The sequence below is a fragment of the Chroicocephalus ridibundus genome, chromosome 5 (genome assembly GCF_963924245.1).
Source record: "Chroicocephalus ridibundus chromosome 5, bChrRid1.1, whole genome shotgun sequence".
Lineage (NCBI taxonomy): Eukaryota > Metazoa > Chordata > Aves > Charadriiformes > Laridae > Chroicocephalus > Chroicocephalus ridibundus.
Genome location: NC_086288.1, coordinates 6,275,379 through 6,293,225, shown reverse-complemented (window position 1 = coordinate 6,293,225; position 17,847 = coordinate 6,275,379). Strand labels below are relative to the sequence as shown.

At 44.6% G+C, this 17,847-nt stretch overlaps 1 protein-coding gene across 6 annotated transcripts in view; it reads right to left on the bottom strand.

Moving 5' to 3' along the window:
- Window positions 1-109: 109 nt before the first annotated feature.
- ANK2 (ankyrin 2) overlaps window positions 110-17,847 on the bottom strand; it is a 244,781-nt gene continuing 227,043 nt past the window's right edge. For 4 of the 6 annotated variants that reach the window (XM_063337149.1, XM_063337150.1, XM_063337152.1 and 1 more), the window contains 9 exons: window positions 17,082-17,213; window positions 16,408-16,554; window positions 14,811-15,093; window positions 12,499-12,784; window positions 10,072-10,155; window positions 8,244-8,408; window positions 6,652-6,834; window positions 4,696-4,787; window positions 110-2,622 (listed from right to left, as the gene is read on the bottom strand). In XM_063337149.1, coding sequence (XP_063193219.1) covers window positions 2,439-2,622; window positions 4,696-4,787; window positions 6,652-6,834; window positions 8,244-8,408; window positions 10,072-10,155; window positions 12,499-12,784; window positions 14,811-15,093; window positions 16,408-16,554; window positions 17,082-17,213 — 1,556 coding nt within the window. In that variant the 3' untranslated portion in view covers window positions 110-2,438. Of the gene's footprint in view, window positions 2,623-4,695; window positions 4,788-6,651; window positions 6,835-8,243; window positions 8,409-10,071; window positions 10,156-10,640; window positions 10,734-12,498; window positions 12,785-14,810; window positions 15,094-16,407; window positions 16,555-17,081; window positions 17,214-17,847 lie in introns of all 6 variants that reach the window. The other 2 variants (XM_063337147.1, XM_063337148.1) reach the window with 1 other exon arrangement.

The window sequence follows — 17,847 nt, the reverse complement described above, 5'->3', positions numbered from 1 at the left end:
AAATAATCTTAGGGAGCTGGGCACAGAGGAATTCTAATTATGATCGTTCATTTGAGGTACCCAAAAGAGCCCTTTTTATGCTGCGCTGGCAGTAAAAGAGAGCGAGCCGTTATTTCTACATTTAACACTTGTACATTTTTATTTAGTTAAATCAGCCATTGTACACATTGCAGCTATGTATTGTTAGTGTTGTATTTTTTTTTGGTGTTTTTTTTTTTTTTTTTTTTTTTTAGATTTTTAACTAATACATGCCCTCATAGATATATTCAATTAGTGTTATCACCATGGGAACAAGATGCTGATTCGTCAACTGAAAATTCACTTCTTCTCACAGTATTCAAGTTCTTTGATAACACAGCAAAAAAACCAAAATAAGAGGTGAATAACCATTATGTTGTTACACAGAACATCATCATCTGCACCGCAAATAACACAACAGAAATGCATTTCTTTAGAGCCCCATCCTTGAAGATCATCCTGTGCTGTCTCCCGAGACGGGAAGAACGCCCGGAGGCGCCGCGGAACGTTTTCATCCCGGGTCTCGTTCGGTTTGGCTGCCAAAAAACACTTTTTGGTTTGGTTTGGTGCGGGTTTTTTTATTTTGTTTTGTGTTTTGTTTTTTCGTGGTGTTTTGTTTTTTTTTTTTCCCCCTGCCAAAAAAAGTGTTAGCATGGCACCTCGGGTTCGAACTCCGGAGATGTTTTCATGCTTTTGGCGTCGTTACCTTCATGAGGAAGTGCCCTGGTTCTGAGCACTGAGTGAGTCATCAACAAAAAAAAAAACCCCAAACAACCCTAGAATCGCAAAAGGCCAGATAAACTTGGGCAAGAGTATTACTCCTAGAGGAGAGGCGTCGTTTCGCTCGGCTTTTGAGTATACTGTTAAATGAAAAAGAATCCAAGAGCTGGTTAAAAACACGTGGTTCGTGTGTTTGTGTGTATTATATACGCTAAAACCCTCTAGAGCTCCCTCCGTGAAATATTAAGGTACAGGACACCCCCACTGTCAGATCTCTGCGTTCCCCCCTTTTTTTTTTTTTTATTTTTTTTGAAAATAAAAGTGCAGACATGCCACCGTGGTTTTCAGAGGGTTGGTTTAGAAATATATATATATATATATATTATATATAGAGATAGATAACAAAATATGAACAGAAACCGGCTTTCCAGGATCGTGAGCACTTTCTCTTTAAAAAAACGCCCGGTGGGAAGATTAAAAACTGCTCGCTCAGTGCTAAGAGGGCTAACCAAGCTGACGTGATTATTATCGGAGGGTTTGGTTTCGACCTTCAAATGCCACATGCATGTATCGGATAAGAGGCAATCGCCATAAAACACGGTGAATTAATGATTCTCCTCGTCTAGTGGGGGAAGTCTTCCTCCCATAGTTATCTACAGTGCAGTGGCCAGCAGGAAGTACCGCCGGTAAGACGGTGTGGTTTTGCTAAAGCAGTGATGAAAACAGGAAAACTACCGTAGTTATAATTGTTTAATACACCCTGCCACATGTCCAGATCTAAAAGATTTTAATACCGTATGCAAATGTGCCATAGATATAGCTGCTAGCAAGTTGGTTACCTAATCGGGTATTCTTTTTTTTTTTTTATTCTTTCTCTCTTTCTTTTTTTTTTTTTTTTTTCTCCTTTTCTTTTCCTGGAAATCTTTAAAGTGGCTGTCCGAAGGTTTTAGAAGCATTAACGGCCACAGGCAGCTGTTGCTGCCTGACAACAGCTGAATTTCCAGGTTTTTCGCCTGACTCTTAGAGCCTTTAACTATAATAGATCCCTAAAGTGGAAGTCTTACGGATGCAGGAGACCTGCAGTGCTTCCTCCTCGGTCAGTCCGTGTTCGCGGTCGATTGTGGGAACGTTATTTTATTTCGGTAATCGCTCTTCAGCAGTGTCAACAGACCTTGCAGTCCACGATGCTAATTGTAGTCACAGGCAGTGTGTTTTCTGCAGTCCCGTAAGTCCAAATACTCTTGCTATATACAGTTTACAGGTTAACTCCCTTTTTTTTTTTTTTAATGATGCATGTACATAGTCACTTGAAGAGGCCCGTAGATGAAGTCGGCTTGACAAACGCGATTTCGTGAAGCCAAGTGCAGAAGCAAAGGAACCGCAAGAAGTGGCGATGCTGACGAATTCCCAGTACGGCACAAAGACGACGGTTCGGCGGATAAATCATCCCGAATGAAGGATGCTATCTTTGGTCACAAATCAGCTTACAGGGTTAAAAAAAAAAATAACAAAAACTCAAAATCAAATAGAGGGAAAGGCTGGGGTGTGGGGAGGGGGAGAAATGAATTCACTGCATCCGCACGAGTAGAAATGGCAGTGTCTTCCAGTGGTGACGTAGGGAGTAACGTCTACCCCTAGAGAAGATGAAGGCTGCACACGGGATGGATGGTTACGTGGAGGTGTCGAGGGGTGGCAGCTTCTCACTTCGCCTCCTGTTTCCAGTCCTCTTTGCAGAAGTGTCTGAGAAGCTGCTGGAGGTCGTGTTGGAGGTCATCCTGTGGTAGTGCTTCTGGCGTGTCTTCCAGCTCTTCGATGTGAACGTGTTTTCCGTACCGATCCTTCATCACAGTCCTCTTCTGCGTGCTGGCTTTACTCAGTGTTGTCCTAAAACAAAGGAAATGAGAAAACTGTCTTAAAAAGCCCACAGTTCCCGAAGGTTTCGATTTCAATGGCAGTTTTCGGACTCTTTCATTTAAAATAAGATGAGAAGAACTCTGGCTGGCCGTCGACGCCAGCTACTGAGGTCAGGCGCTCGTTAGGCATTCTGAATACAACACACACTGCCGCTTTAATTTGCTTTCGTAACGTAAACGTGTAGCAATTAATCTGTGTAGGCTGATCAAGCATACGGTTTTAGAGGCCCAGCAAAACCATGCTGTAACGCACAGACATGCAACCTATGCTGAAATTCACGCAAGACCTCCCTGCTCGCTGTATTTAACTTCAACGTACGGAGCTGTCCTGTAAAACAAGCCGATTAATTAAGCCAATTAATTTCTTGAACACTTAACTTCTGAATAAGTCTTACCTCTGGCAGCCAGTAAAACTACTTTTGTGGTAATCTAGTGTCCTAAACTATTGTGTCAATTACTCTCTTACCTCACTGGAACCATCTTGCTCTACTAAGTCAGAACCTTAAACCTCACCACGTCCCTCCCAGATCAAGGCAAATAAACATAGTTGTTGTAGGACAGTTGGGCGTCTCTTGCTTAGCTTTACCCAAAAGCCCAATTTTTGGTCTCTGTCCTTGAGGGAGGACCGTGTGAAGCCAAGCACACCTGGAAATTCCTTCGTGCTCCGCCAAGAATAGCTCCATTTTTATCAGACAGCTGACACTTCTTAATTTGACCTGAATGACCAACAAGTCCCTCGTTAGGTGGAGCACTTTGGCAAGAAACGCTCACCCTTCATCCAAAAGCGGATGCAGCAGGTCCCCTGGCTCTCCGTGTGCCCTTGTGACACCCACCCCACCAACCGAAACTGGTTTTACAGCTCGTTAGGACTAGACACAGCTTGGTCAGGAGGCTCTTTCAGATGCTAACATCGCCTTTACCACCCCAAAATGGCCATTCAAATGGTCTGAAAGAAAAGGTGTGTCAAAGAAAAGATACCCAGCCTGTAGTAGCCTTGGCTCAAGTTGTGTGTGGTAGGAATGAAAACATTTGCTGTACTACAACAGCTTTTTTTTTTTGGCCCAATATTTTCCTATCTGCCCTGCCTCATTCTTCATAAGGCCCAACTATGACACGCGCATCCATCCATCCATCCACCCACCCACCCACCCATCCATCTCCATATTATCTTCTCATCTATTTCGATAACGTCCAAATTATCACAGAGTCAACTGGCCTGATAACGATATCTTTGAGGTAACCTTGATTAACGTTGTTAACCGTAAATCGCGCCCGTATTCTTGCATCGCCTCCTACAAAATGAGCTGGGCAGCGATAGCCCTTGGTACTGGGTCTAGCCAGGATGCAGTTAATTTTTCTCCGTAGCAGCCTGTGGGGCTCACCGGTTTCCATTTTGGGTCTAAACCAGTGTGTTGGAAGCAGTCCAACGCTTTGGCTACTGCTCCTTTGTCCCCCACCGGCCCCTTCAGAGACTGGGAGGGCGCACAGGCAGGACCCGAACCAGCCCAAGGGATGCCCCATCATATACAGAATCATGCTCAGCAATAAAAACTGGGAGTAAAGGAAGAAGCTGGGGGGTCGGGGGGCTCTGTCTTCCAAGGTGACCACTGCTGAGCGACCGGCCGGGTCTCAGTCTGCTCGTGGCAGGTGGTGCGCGGTCGCCTTTGCATCGCGTGTTTGGTGATTCTTCCCTCTTTCCTTCGCTTATTGAACTGTTTTTATCCAACCCACGGCTTTGCTGGCTGTTGCCGTTCCTGGTCTCCCTGGTGGGACAGGAGGGCCAGGGAGCGGCCGCGTGGCGCTGGGCCACAGTGAACCCACCACATCCCTGTTCACCCACTCTTTCCAAGTGAACGTAGACCTTCCTGGTGCACGTACCCCTTCCTGTAACAGAATGTTAGTAATAATCTTTAGTACTTTTGCAAACAAAGCGTGAGACGCTGCTGCCAGTGGTTTCACTGCAGACACTCACTTAAATCCACGCATTTATTACGAGTTTGTTAATCCTTTTCTAGTCACAGTTCACTGACATGCCGAGCCAAACCTCTTAATGATCGATCCGTCCTCTTTCGTGATTTCATTTTCTACTAAAGCGGGGAGCTGGACTTGCATTTGGTTACCTGTATAGCTCAAAGCCTTGAATTAAAACATAAAACTTTAAATGAAAACAAACCCCTAAAAACCTCGGACACAAGATAATTGCTCTTCATACCTTAGTGCTTTACATTAATGAAGCCGAATGCCGAGAAAAACGATGACTAGAGAAAGAAGAGAGGCGTCTGCCTGCTGTTTGCATCCCTTCAAATATTCCTCAAATGTCCAGATCAGGTACAGGTTTTTTGTATAGGATAGTTTCACTTTACTAATAATTGTACCGAAGCGTGTCTCGGCACTTTCTTTTCAACTCTGAAGTAGCCCAACTTGCAGAACTCATCCTTTCCATCCGTTTACGACACCTGCTACAGCGACCTTTTTCCTGTCGCCGAAAACACTCTTTATTTCATAGCTGTTGCCATTGCTCGTTCTCAGTGCTGGCGGCGCAGAGACAATATTCTCCGTTTACTAGACTAGAAGCCGCAAGCTGGGGAAAAAATGTTATTTCCCCAGCCATTTCTTCAAACCTCTCCGTGCCAGTTTTTGCTGCTTGTTTTGTTATTGTCAGGATCTGGCCGCTGGGCCTACATCCGTAACGGGAAATTTGGCACCTCAATCTAACAGCGTAGCGCTTGTTGCCTTCCTGTGAGCCGTTAATACCGTCGCACGGCAGGAAATACCCAGAACACGACGCTGTGGCATCTAACGGCACAAAACTTCTATCCGCGTGAATCTTTAAGATGCGTTTTGCACGTCTTTATTCAAAGGGACCGGAAAATGGATTGAGAGTGAAGGGTTATCGGTCCCTTATAGAAAAAGCTATGTTAATTCAATATCGCTTTTCTATCACTGAAATGTCTAAACTGATCAGAAAAAGCATAAAACCAAGAAAAGTGCTAATTAGCCTGGCAGCTATTTCTTCCTCCCAAGATCAAATGCATCAACTTACCCAGAGAGCAGACTTAACTATCCATTTCTAAAATTAGCTCCAGGAGTGGTAACACGCAAATGAACTTTTTCTTTAACAATAACCACACCCATGATTTCTAACAACCGTACTCAAAGCCTGCATGGTTGGTTTTTTTTTTTTAGAATCTTAAAAACCTTTCATAGCTAATTCTGTAATTTCAGCTTCCCGCACAGCCACGCACTTTACATACTAATCCTTTTACATCAGGGCTGAATCACAGAATCATTTAGGTTGGAAAAGACCCTTGGGATCACCGCGTCCAACCATCAACTCCGCTCTACAAAGTTCTCCCCTACACCATACCCCTTAACACCACATCTGAACGACTCTTAAACACGTTCAGGGATGGTGACTCCACCACCTCCCTGGGCAGCCTATTCCAGTGTCTGACCACTCTTTCTGGGAAGAATTTTTTCCTAATGTCCAGCCCAAACCTACCCTGCTGCAGCTTGAAGCCATTCCCTCTTGTTCTATCACTCATTACCTGCGAGAAGAGACCAGCACCAACCTCTCTACAATGTCCTTTCAAGTAGTTGTAGAGAGCGATGAGGTCCCCCCTCAGCCTCCTCTTCCTCAAACTAAACAGTCCTGGCTCCTTCAATCGCCCCTCATCAGATTTATTCTCCAGGCCCTTCACCAGCTTCGTTGCCCTCCTCTGCGCTCGCTCCAGCACCTCGAGATCTCTCTCGTACTGAGGTGCCCAAAACTGGACACAATACTCAAGGTGTGGCCTCACCAGCGCTGAGCACAGGGGGACAATCACCTCCCTCCTTCTGCATGTGACAACAACATATGTCATATTCCTTCTGCATATGACAACAGAGGTTTATGCTCCGTGGATGAGTACCATGCTCCACCAACAAAACTTTCAATAGAGTAGAATTTGTCCCCTTGTTGACTCTTGTTATAATATTTCTATTGAAAAGGCATTTTTACCTCTTCAAAGTCCTCTTTGGCTGACGGAAGATCAGTAGCTAAGCTCGAATCCCCCAGGTGTTTCTCCGTTCTCTCTCCTTGCACTACAGTGGTCTTTATGACTTTGCTGACCTTCCGGCCTTCCACTGGTTCAGACTGGAATTTGGAGGCACTGGGCAAAACAGCAGGTTCAGACAGGGTCACCTGCAAGGTCCGAAAGCAGAAGTACAGTGGATATGAACGACATCGTCAATACTAACAAAGCTTTTAGTTACTCCACCATTCTTTCTTAACCATTGACATAGCAAACAAAAATATGACTCTCTCCCTTTCTACGCGCCCGCACCAAAATAGCCAGCGTACATTTTATTACCTCCTTTACAGCTCCCTGAGGAGATGTTCTAAGGTGTTCAGACAGCAGGAATGCCCCCGGGCAATTTATTCTGCTGAGAAGCTTTACGCTGGCAGGGTGAAAAGTGCTTCTGGAACCTGAACCAGCCTGGGGGCAGCGGGGACACTGCTGCCCTCCGCCGCACCACAGGCTGCCCTACTGGTTCACCTGCCCAGGCCACTGGAGCTACGCCAAGTGGACCTCTTGCTGTGGACCCTTGCAGTGTTCACCCAGGTTGGACGGATTAGTGGTGTCGGCCCGTATCTTAATTTTAAGATATCCCGCTGAGAGATGAGTCACACCCGTAAACCCGAGGAACTCCTCCGGGAGAACGTACGAACGCCATGGGAAAGCGACAAACACAATTTTATTGAGCCAAATATGAATTTAATGTATGTGGGTTCCATATGATAAAGCGCAGGCTCTGGTACGGTCAAGCTAACTAAAAAAACTTACTTTGTTTTCTTGTTACCTTACTCTTAGAGAACGAATGCTGATGATTAATTCTCGCAAGAGAAAATCGCAATTGTGCTCTTTGCACGTCGAATGACTGCTTGTTAAACGTTGCTTTTGACGGCAGTACTGCCAAAAGCAAGCCCTATTACCGGCTTCTGACCCTCCGTCGCAACCTAAATTGCGCCGATACAACCATCTGTAGGGCTACATGGAGAACTAAGGCAGGAAAAGATAAACTTATCTTTCTCAGGTTGTTTTTTCTTTTTAATTACCTGGCTCTACAAACCGTTCGCATGAAAGTAAGACTTATTTTTTAGCCTCTTCAAAGCAAAGGACACGCCAGTAAGTTAAACCGAATATAACTGTACACCATTAGAAGGGGCTTAGTTGTAGAAACCTAGAGAATATCAGATCATTTCACTACAACGTCCGCTAATTTTCTCATTAGGGTAAGAGGCGTAATAGCAAATGCAGATTTGCCATTTATCTTAGGACAAAGCTGCTTTCTTTATGAATATGGTACTTCTCACAAATCACAGAATCTGTATCCCGACTTATTTTCAGGGAAAACTGCCCTCTTTCCCTGCCCGCCTTCCCGCCCCCCGTCTTTTCCCTGCCTTTATTCTGAGGCTTTTCCGCCTGCAAGAAAACTTTTCGAAGGATCCCTCAAAACTGACTGTTGTTGGCACGAGTAAGATGTGGTTCCGGACTACACGGTCGGCGCACTGCTGCTTCGCACCATCGCAAGGGAAGTAGAAGACCTGACCTCTGACTGCTCACTGTCGCTCTTCAGCACGACCCGTTTCACAACTTTGGAGTAGCCATCTCCTTCTTCCACCGTGACGGGGTTTTGTGGCGTTCCTTGCATCAGGACTTCCTCTTTTTCTGTGCCATCTGGAGAAACGTATCGCCGGATGATCTTTCTAGTGACCTGGAGGAATGAAATAGAGCTTTGTCCCAAAAGAATCGACAGTAACATATTCCTTCTTATTCTCTAAATAGTATTTTCTACTCAACTGACATTTTTCCTACATAGAAAATCCTATATAGGTGGTTCGGTGTTTTAGTCTTTAAGACATATTGAAAACAACCTGCAAGTTGACGCATTCGCCCTACTTGGGTTACCACGCAGCAAAGCTTCCACAAACTTCCTTCCCAAGCGGGCACAATATAGATATTGGAATGACTCTCTAAAGCGGTAGTTATTATTAGGAAAAGAGGGACAGCATTTTAGAGAGAAAACATACTTTTACAACCGCACAACTGCTAGAAAACCGTTCCAGCCTGGCATTTTCAAAAAGGCTTCTGAAAGTAAGGGGTTGGCGGCTTGGCTGGCAAATGCTTAGATCTAGATTCACAGAGGGACTTGGACATGACACCGTAATGCCGATGGCGCTACCCACTAGGGAACCCGAATTAACTAGGGACCTAGGGAGCTAGAATTAACCTACTTAAAAAGACTGATGTGGTGCTTAAGCTTTGTGGGCAAGCCAAACAAAGAGGAGGAGAAGAGAACGACGGGGTTCAAGAAGAGATGAATTTCTCGGGAGGCCGGGTATGCATCCCTCTGTGGATGTCCTGGAGCTCTATGTTTTCCTACGCCTTCCCAGCCCCTTTTGACAAGGTAACGTTAAGCCGTTACCCTCCCCCTTTTTCCAAAAGCTTATTTGCTGTGATGCTCAATCAGAGCGTGTCGCGTATATTTAAGAGTCACAGAGGTAGAGGTAACGGCCCCCCAGGCACGGACCTACCCAGAAGAAGAAAGTCACGCTCACTCTTGCACGACGTGCCCAGGAGCGTTTGGCTGGGGCTGTTTATTTTAATACGAATTCAAAGAGCTTCCAGAGACATGCTATCCAGCTGAGGGTCTATGATGTTTGCTCTGGAGATGGAAGACGGAGTTTGCCACCAGCAGAATTCAGCCAAGGCCTAGACCAATTCTCTAAGCACTGAGTCGTCAGGTAAAGCGCGGGGCACCCAAGTTCCCCTTCCGCTTCCACGCTGCGCAGAATTCACTGTTATGAACGTGGTCTGAAAATGCTTACTTTATGAAGCCGTCACACAAGTAACTGCTTTCTATATTCTTTGTACCATAAAAACTGAACTGTATGCACGGGTACAGGAATTTTATGAACCTGGTCAGGCCCAGCTGAGTGGAGATATTGGAGATCCAAAGTTTGGATTTAGACGACTCTTGCACACCCAGCCCTCCATTAGTTTCACTGATACAAGCAAACACGATCTTAGATAAAATCGTGGTGGTGTGTTTTTTTGGTGGTTATTTTTTTTTCTTTAAAAAAAAAAAGCAAACAACCTTTTTCTGAGAAATGTGGATCTATTTTCATTGGCTTCAAGTGGGAAAATCAACAAAATATGTCACGTTAAGTTATAAACTGCAGCACGGAATGATCTTGCGGATCAAAATAATTCTTCAAACTTTGGAACCTCTCATGAACAGAAATTCTGGTTCCTTCCACGCTCTACCCTTAAAAATCACGCCCCTTTGCAAAAGAAGATTTGGCATGTTTGTGCACGTATTTGTCCTTCTTTTTACAGGAGAGTAAGAAGGTAGCAAGGGGCTTAACTGACAATACCTTCTTCACCACTGTGTGGCCGTGTTCGTCTGTATATTGCTCTTCTGTGACTGTTTCTGGTGGCATTTCAGGCATACTATCAGCCTGTACGACAAAGAACAAAGTCTGATGAAGCAAAGCCTTCACGTAGGTGACTTCAAATAAGCAATTTTTAAAGTTGGTTAATTGGTTAAAGAGCCGGGGGGGGTGGGGGGGTGGAATTTAATTGAGAAATGTTAGAAAAAAAAACGTGTTCTGCAAATAAATGCTTAGAAAGACAAGCAAAGAAAAGTTACGCTGCAATGGACAGGCAAGTATATGTTAGTTGACCGTGCTGCGTACAGGGTCGAGAAGTCTTCGTCCTCCTCCTACGGAGGCATCTAACGGAATTTAGAGCTGGGTTAGCAGTGTTACTAGAATCCTCCCTTTGAGAAAAGGTATTGGAACGGCTTATCCAACGCCCATGCATCATTTGGGAGCATTCCGGCTCCAGGTGCAACGCCAGCCAAGCGGTGGTCTCGGCAGCATGCCGAACGGTGTTACCAGGGCCCAGTCACCACAGGCTCGTGCAATCCTTCAACGCTCGGTACCTGAATAATCACCCGGCGACGAATGACCCTGGTAGTGACCATCTCGTCCTCGTCCGAGCTGACCTCCAGCCCACCTAACTCCTCTGCTAACTCCTAGTGGAAGCATGGAAGCAGTGCTCTGTTGTATTTGGTACTAGCAGTACTTAGAGATTCTGTCTTGTTTTCATCTAAAACCATCTTCGCTTCCGAAAATGTTTACTTTTAGGATTTTTGGCCTTTAATCTGTGAAACACTGACGGGAGGCTTTGGCCACTTGACTATACGTTATCTGTTTGTTAGGCACATCGAAAAAAGAAGGATGAACCTTTGAGGTACTGACTCTATAGGATGCTCTTAGTGGTCTTATTGCTCTTAAGATTGCCAGGGCCAAGCCTGAAATTTGTGGCGTGTCGTCATTGCAGGTGGACTACAAGGTATCGCTAACACCAACTGTGGAATTCATCCACATTGCATATGGGCTCTGCGTTAATTACACAGAAAATTATACGAAAGCCGTTTAATCCTCCATGTACATAACACAGCATATAGACAGTAGGAGTAAATATTTTTAACTGGAGGACAACGTATCAATAGCCTCGACACTGGAAAGACCAAGAAAAATTAGTAACAAGTGTTGAAGTTCTCTCTCCTGCACAGGGAAGAATTAAAAATTTAAATGAAGAGGTCAGAAGGCAAAGGGAAGCTGAAAAGAACTACTTGGGAAACACCAACAGAAAGAGGCAAATAAATAGGGGTGTGTGTTTCTTTTGGGTGGCACTGGTTGTTGTTGCTGTTTTACTTTAATAAAGAAGAATTGGAGGGAAAATGTACATTGTGGGCAGCCTTTCCCACGGCAGCCATCGAATCGAGTCCCGTTGTAGCTAATCTTTCGACTTCTGAGTTATCCTACACATTTCAAATCCAGCCTTTCCCTGAGATCTCTGAGAGCTCTGAAACTCTTTGTTCTAGAGGCGGTACATTTGGCAACGTAAACAGCAAAGAAAGAAGAGCCCGTCTCTAGGTGAATGTCAAAACAGGAAACAATTTCTCCTTAAGTTGAACAGCGCTTTCTCTGCTCTAAATTGCCCGATAAAACTAATTTCCTGCCCAATTATGCCTTCTCCTTTTCTTCCGCTTAGAACAGGCAAAGAAAGCTGTTTATTCTTAAACCTTTATCTGCCAAGTAATTTAAATTCCCCACTAAGAGCCATATAGTCGCTTGCTTTTGTTGCCTCTTGACACCTTCCCCTCTGCAAACATCGCAGTAAGTTCCTTCGTCTTACACAACCAATGACCTACCTCACGTAATTTTTGTTCTTCCCTTCCATCTCCTGTCTCGTTTCTCTTTACTGCCTGCATGCGACATAAAAGACCGTTCTCAAGTTCTTTTCTCCCAGTACTTCCTTAGCGCTCTGCCACGTACACCCTGCTACCTCTTCTCCATCTCACTCACTCTACGGTTATCTTTCACGTCACTCTTCATGCTGCTCTCGGCTAGTCTCGCCTCTCTTCATGAGCTTTTAACGTCATTACATCTGCTTTTCAGCTTTCACTTGTACACGGTTTGTTTCTGCACCTGTATTTTACACTCATTCTCTCCCGCACGCACGGACGTAACTGTCAACAGACCAAAGGACAAATAAAGGCTGCAGAACCAGAATTACAGTCTAGACTTTAGGATCCGGGGTTTGCTTCAGCTTTGAAAACCTCTACACAAATGACTACAGCTAGCCCTTACAACCGCAGAGGAAAGGAGAAAAGACTCAGTTGCAGACGGGGATTAGTTAGGCCGACTGAAAATATTCTCATCTTAAGGAATGAGCGAGACATAAAGCTTGTTCTTTTACGTCAATTACTTGGAGGCAAAGTTGTTATTTACCTTTTCTAAAGATTCCTCGTCGTAGCCTCTTCCCAACTTTTCTGTCTGCTCATCGGTTGACTCCACTATCACTAGACTACTTCTCCTTGGAGAGGGGTCATCCTGCTGGAGCTGGGGGTCCTCGGGCTCTTGGATGATGGGAGAGTCCCCCCTCTGAGCAGATGGTGGGGGCCGTGGGGATGGTTTTTCTCTCTCGTCCTTCGCCGCACTGAAGCACGCAGATTTTTCGCTTGCTGCTTTTGCAGTCACGGGTGCTGTGGAGTGCTCTGTTCCTGGGGTTGTGACACTGGGAATTACAAGTTCAAGGGAAGAAGTTACCACTATGCGGTTCTTTCCAATTTCCAAAAATGGAACATTACGCACCGATTCAATATCGTTATCCCGTCTGTCGTCTAGCAAAGTCTAGAAATAACTAACTGATACTCCTTGACAATAACTACAGAGCAATCTGGCTAGGAATCCCTCTCATCCTTCCGAACCAAGAAAATCTCCAAATGGATGTCCAAACGTTGCACCCAATTCTGCAAAACCCGGTCTTTGTGCAGGATTCGTGTGAGCTTTGCTGTCACTTCTGCCCTCACAAATCTACATATCGCCTATTATTTTTTGGGGGAAAGAGACTGGATTGCTACAGATGGATGTGAAACAACTATTACGTTAATTACGAGCTATACAGCTGCAGGTGAGGACAGACCGACTTCTCTGTAGAATTCTGGAGCCTTACCAAACAGAAATTTAGTAGAGGATCTTATTTTTGTCTGTAATTGTTATTTTCACTGTTCAACATTACTATGATTTAATTGCTGCCACAAGTTATTTAAACATACTATTACATACGTTAATAGGTAAGATACATAAAGGTAATACGTATATTAAAGCATATTTACGCGCAATATTTTCCTGTTGCGTGTGGGTGAATAATAGTGACTTCAAATATGAAGCTAACTCTTATTTAACTGAGTTTTATCAAGTAACCTTGTAACTCTGATGCTAGCTTGAGAAGGTTCACTTCTGATTTGCACTAACTGTGAAAACATTACCCACTTCAACATCTAGAATCTCCTTTTGAGGTTGACTTTTATCTTTTCATGTATCGTAGAATCCAAGAATCATAGACTACCAGCTTGGAAGGGACCTCAAGGATCATCTGGTCCAACCTTTCTTGGCAAAAGCACCGCCTAGGCGAGATGGCCCAGCGCCCTCTCCAGCTGAACCTTAAAGGCGTCCAAAGTTGGGGAATCCACCACTTCCCTGGGGAGATTATTCCAAGGGCTGGTTGGTCTCATTGGGAAAAATTTTCCTCTTGTGTCCAACTGGAACCTCCCAGGAGTAACTTGTACCCGTTACCCCTCGTCTTTCCCATGTGACTCCTTGTAAAAAGGGAGTCTCCGTCTTCTTTGTAGCCACCCTTTAATTACTGGAACGTGGTGATAAGGTTTCCCCTGAGCCTTGAACAAACCCACTTCTCTCAGCCTTTCACCACATGGCAGGCTTCCCAGGCCTCGGGTCATCTTGGTGGCCCTTCTCTGGGCCCTCTCCAGTCTGGCCACATCTTTTTTGCACAGCGGGGACCAAAACTAAAGGCAGTATTCCAGGCGTGGCCTGACAAGCCAGATTATCAAAACTGTTTTGGGATGGTGGGAAGAAAGATACGTGACCCTTTTTAGGTTTCTTTCAGGTTCCTTTCCAAACGAAAGCAACGCCACTGACAGCCCTAAATCAGAATTCAAGGCTTTGCTGAGCAGGTCTTGTAAATCTATACTTTATCATGAATTCTTCGCTCAAGTAGTTTTGCCTTGGCTGTATAAAACCCTGTTTCTCTTCCTTTGGCCATCTGAAATGCATTTTTAAAAATCTAATTCCTAACATATGGTTATGAGTTTCATAAGTAATGATTAACTGGGAAAATTTTTGCCTCAATTGAAAAAGCCACCCTGAAGTTGAAGAAGGGCCCCTCTAGTATTAATTCCATTACGTTTAACATTACTTGCCATCTAACATCCGAAAAATATACACAGTTTGCAAAAAAAACCCCACCTCTACATTATCGCTCTCTTCTTTCGTATGTACTAAGACAGGTTACCGCTTTGTGTTCACAGTGACAAACTGACTTTCTCTCCCAACCCTTAAGGCTTCCTCCACATGGATTAAAAAGCCAAACCTGCGGCAGGAACTAATGAACCGCTGCACACAATTGGGAGGAAAATTCTAGCGAGTTCGTACGTTTCAAAGAAAACTGTAAAATCGTCTTGTTACACGGAGGAGAGATAATCCGTTCCACGTAGGTCTCCTCCTGGTCTTTCGACACTTACAAATATTCGTGTGGTGAAGTAGATGGTTTTCCTGGCACCTCTTGGGGTTTCCCTGAGAATTCAGCTTCTACTTGTTCCTTATGTGCTTGTCGCAGGAGCTCAGCCATTGATGCTTCCGCCTCACTCCTGGGAGTACAGTCCTGAAAAGGAGAATAACTGCCAGAGACGTCTTCCTCGGAGACAATAGGAGGGTGTTCGCTTGGCTCGCTGTCTTTAGATAGTCTATGTTGCTCTTCTGCCTTGTGCCTTGAACTGTACAGTTCCTCTTGCAGCGCAGAAAACCCTTTAAAAAACAGAGAGATGAGAAATGTCATTACGAGTCTCATTAGAACGCAGAAAGTCCTTTTCCTTCTCTGGGAGCATTTAAAATCCCTGGATGGGACGCACCACCTGGAATTTTTAGACACCGAGCGGGAGAGGACACAACCTCCCCAGGTAGCTGAAGGAACACTGGCTCATCGCTACTATTGCCAAAGAGCGAATCTTGACAGTAACAGGCAAAACAAAATTTACCCAGGAATTTACCCAGAGTAAAACCTCCAAGTACGACAGAAGATTCGCAACGGGTTTTTTCCAGCGGATCAGGATAGGTTTTAGTGACGTTCCCCGCCCCCGTCAATTATTTATCTGCTTATCGAAAAAATAACTGCGCAAGTATGGACAACGGAATTCATACAGGACTAGGTGCAAGAACTAGTTAAGGTGCTTCAAAGCCTATAAACACATCCACCCACCCCCAACTCCCAATCCCAAAGCAAGGCCTCTCATTCTGCAAAAAACGTAAAAATATCCTGCGTTTCTGTTCCCCAGGCTACAAGTCACAAGCTTGGGCTTCTGTTTTTCCTTACTAGCCACATTCCCTAGGAACCTACTGACTCTGAAGAATAGCTCTGGGGGAAAACGTAACTGCTTGTCCTGAATTTGAGCTGGACATGGAGGTTATGTTCTAAAACTAATTGGTTGCGACAGTAGAATGCTAATCACAGCAAACAACCTTCCATTCCTACATCTTCTTAAAGATGGGACATTTGCGGCTGCCTAATACTTTACCGAGCTACTAGTTCGATACTAAGTTAAGGATGTAAAAGTATCCCTTCCAGAAAAGAATTTCACAGAATTTGGAGGTGTTTCTTTCGGTGTTTCTACTGAACTTTTAAACTTGAGAAATCCAACAGCATCATAGCAGAATTACAGCACCCTGGATACTTGAACCCAAAGGTGGAGTAGTTTTCCTTTTACCAATCTTGGTCAAATCCTAATGCAACCTTCTTAACTTTTAAGAAAGTACTTGTATAAGGGAAAAAAACCAAAACCCAACCTCCAACAAAGTGGGCGTAAGTATTTGCAGTAGTTTCTGACAACGCTCCTTTATTTGCTTTATAAGAATCAATTTTCTAAGTTTTCTAAGAATGCAGAGATCTCACACCTGGTGGAATAGGGACCAGTGTGGTGTCGTGCTTGCATTCACCTGTATTATCTGTGCTTCCAAAATGAGTTTCTAGCGCTAATCCGACAGATTGTCCTAGTCAAACACTTCGGAACAGAAGCTAGCGCTTAGACGAGATAACCTGGGCAGTCTGGAGCGGGAGCCGTTTACCTTCGCTATGGTCCAGTCCGATTGTTTGTTCGATTTCGGCGTAGGTGCGAGTGCCGTGGACCTGCACGGAGTCTATGCCGCTGGCCTCCATCAGGTGAACGATATCCATGCGGTTGATTTTCGTAAGACACTGGGTGAGATTTGTATCTGTGGCATCAGAACGACACCATGGAGCCGAGTTAAGAATTTCACACGCTCTCTCCCTTCTATTTTGCGTGCAAAGGACGTACATAGGACACTCAGCAACATAACGGCATGTACAAAATACAGATGCATTTAGAAGCATTGCTCTGTAAAATCTAAAATTAACTGAAGGGCTGCCTACAAAAATGACTACTCATTTTGGGTTTTGTCTTAATAAACCTGTTTTGTTTCCCCAAACATTTTTCAATTTAGGAAGAAGAGGCCGCGGTGTTTTTCCACTCTTTCTTTGCCGTTAAGATGTCCCGCCTTGCCCTCAAATGAAGACGATTAAACTACTTTCTCCGAGAATCCTGTGATACGCCACGTTATACAGACAAGCTTAAAAAAAAATATGAAGTACTATCCGCGGTTGTTCTTTCTACAGCCTCAATTTTACCCGAATTTTCTTTTTTGTGTGTGATTATAACACACATCTGTCACCTCAACTAGCAAACTGGAGACGGTAACATGCAGTATAGCTGGAAACCAACCTGTTGCGTGTTTCCCGTCCCTTTCAAGCCAGTATTTGAGGAGTGCATGGCTCTGGTCTTGAAGTGAATTAGGATTTTCAATTCGGATCTGGTGAATTTGCTCTTCTGTGAAATCCAGTTCTCTTGCTAGCTCTGAAAAAGAAAGCCATCTCTGTAAAAAAAGCCTTTTCCCCCGCCTGACATCTATTTTACGGCTGCCAGCAGCCAAGCGGATTACAAACTTTTCCGGAACCGATTTCTCTTTGCCCCTTGTGTTATATTTAGAGGCATTGTCAAACAGTAAGTTTATCGGAAACGACAGAAACGTGTTATGGCGCGAAGTGACGGCTCTGCGTGAGCTTTTATTTCTTGTGTCTACCGTTCCTAGTTGTCAGAGGCACAACGCTGCCGACAAAATTTAGCAGCGACAGGCCATCAAACGGAGTGCAGCCGCAGAAATAGCACGAGCCGAGAAAAATATTCCTGGCTAGAGCACCACGCTCAGCAGATTCTCTCTGAAACGCTGAATATTTCAGAAACTTTGAGCAAAATCTAGTAAAGGAATTAATTTGAAGTAATGGCATTCTGTGGGTCTAGATTAAAGAGCAGAACTACGGCTCCCCTGGGCTTGTTTCACTTAAAGAAAAGTAAACGTCTACGAATTACGGCTGAAAACCGAAACCCGAAAACGCGAAACTAGAATAACCCATGTCTTTCTGATGCAGCATAGGCTCAGGCTGCAGCCCAGAAAAGGGAAAAGGTTTAATATTCTGTAACACCCTAATTG